Raw genomic sequence first — 1,413 nt, forward strand, 5'->3', positions numbered from 1 at the left:
CACATAACTGTGTACACACACACACACACACACACACACACACATATATATATATATAAAACACAAACCTGGAGACAAAACACAAACCCCTTCAGGTAGATGGCCCTCCTCGATCTGTAGAAAAAGCGTAGGTAGAAACTCTATAAGATGTACACAGTGTAAGTTATGGACACATAAGAGATGCAGCAATATTAAAGGAAGGTTAACTAGGAAGTTAGTTTTTGTATGTGGCAGATGTTCAGGTGCAATAAACACTGTAAATATGCAGAAAACAACTTCTACCACATTCCAGGGAGAAAAACTAGACATAGTTGATAGATTCCGCTATCTAGGTGACCAAGTTAGTAGTGAGGGAGGGTGCAATGAAAGTGTAGCTGCTAGAATAAGAATAGCCTGGGCAAAGTTCAGAGAGCTCTTATCTCTGCTGGCGACAAAGGGCCTCTCATTCAGAGTAAAAAGCAGACTGTAAAACGCATGTGTATAAACAGCCATGCTACATGGCAGTGAAACATGGGCTGTGACTGCTGAGGACATGCGTAAGCTCGCAAGGAATGAAGCCAGTATGCTCCGATGGATGTGTAATGTCAGTGTGCATACTCGACAGAGTGTAAGTACCTTGAGAGAAAAGTTGGACCTAAGAAGCATCAGTTGTGGTGTGCAAGAGAGACGATTGTGCTGGTATGGTCATGTGGCAAGAATGGATGAGGATAGCTGTGTGAAAAAGTGCCACAACCTAGCAGTTGAGGGAACCTGTGGAAGAGGTAGACCCAGGGAGACCTGGGATGAGGTGGTGAAGCATGACCTTCAAACATTAGGCCTCACCAAGGCAATGACTAGTGACCGAGACCTTTGGAAATATGCTGTGTGTGAGAAGACTTGGCAAGCCAAGTGAGACCATAATCCAAGGCCTCTGCCAGGGGTGTTGCCAGCCCACATATGCGTACCGTTCCTTCATTGGACACTAAACTCCGCTTGCCAAGACCTGTTGAGGCAAGTGAAATCGAAATTGAACTAAATTCGACGACTGGCACCTATGCCAACCTTCCTTCATTGGACACTAAACTCAGCTTGCAAAGACTTGTTGAGGTAAATGAGATCGAAACTGAACCAAATTTGATGACTGGCACCCATGCCAATACAGTGCTAACAGCACCATCCGAGCGGGATCACTGCCAGTGCAGCGGTCTTGCTCCCATGCTGGTGGCACGTAAAAAGCACCATTTGAGCGCGATCGCTTCCAGATTTGCCTTACTGGCACTTGTGCCGGTGGCATGTGAACAAAACATTGGACTGATTCCTGTGCAGGTGGCATGTAAAAAACACCATTTGAGCGCCAGACTGGTGGCACATAAAAAGCACCTACTACACTCTCGGAGTGGTTGGCGTTAGGAAGGGCATCCAGCTGTAGAAACT

At 46.2% G+C, this 1,413-nt stretch overlaps 1 protein-coding gene across 4 annotated transcripts in view; it reads right to left on the minus strand.

The window, feature by feature from the left end:
- The window catches only part of LOC128250035 (uncharacterized), a 32,678-nt gene that overhangs the window by 24,201 nt on the left and 7,064 nt on the right, over positions 1-1,413 (minus strand). For 3 of the 4 annotated variants that reach the window (XR_008266155.1, XR_008266154.1, XM_052974674.1), the window contains exon 2: positions 69-114. Coding sequence is in view for 1 of the 4 variants with exons in the window: in XM_052974674.1 (XP_052830634.1) it covers positions 69-114 (46 nt within the window). In the remaining 3 variants the exon portion in view is untranslated. Of the gene's footprint in view, positions 1-68; positions 288-1,413 lie in introns of those variants that run through there. The other variant, XR_008266153.1, reaches the window with a different exon arrangement.

This window comes from Octopus bimaculoides, chromosome 19 (assembly GCF_001194135.2).
Source record: "Octopus bimaculoides isolate UCB-OBI-ISO-001 chromosome 19, ASM119413v2, whole genome shotgun sequence".
Taxonomy (NCBI): domain Eukaryota; kingdom Metazoa; phylum Mollusca; class Cephalopoda; order Octopoda; family Octopodidae; genus Octopus; species Octopus bimaculoides.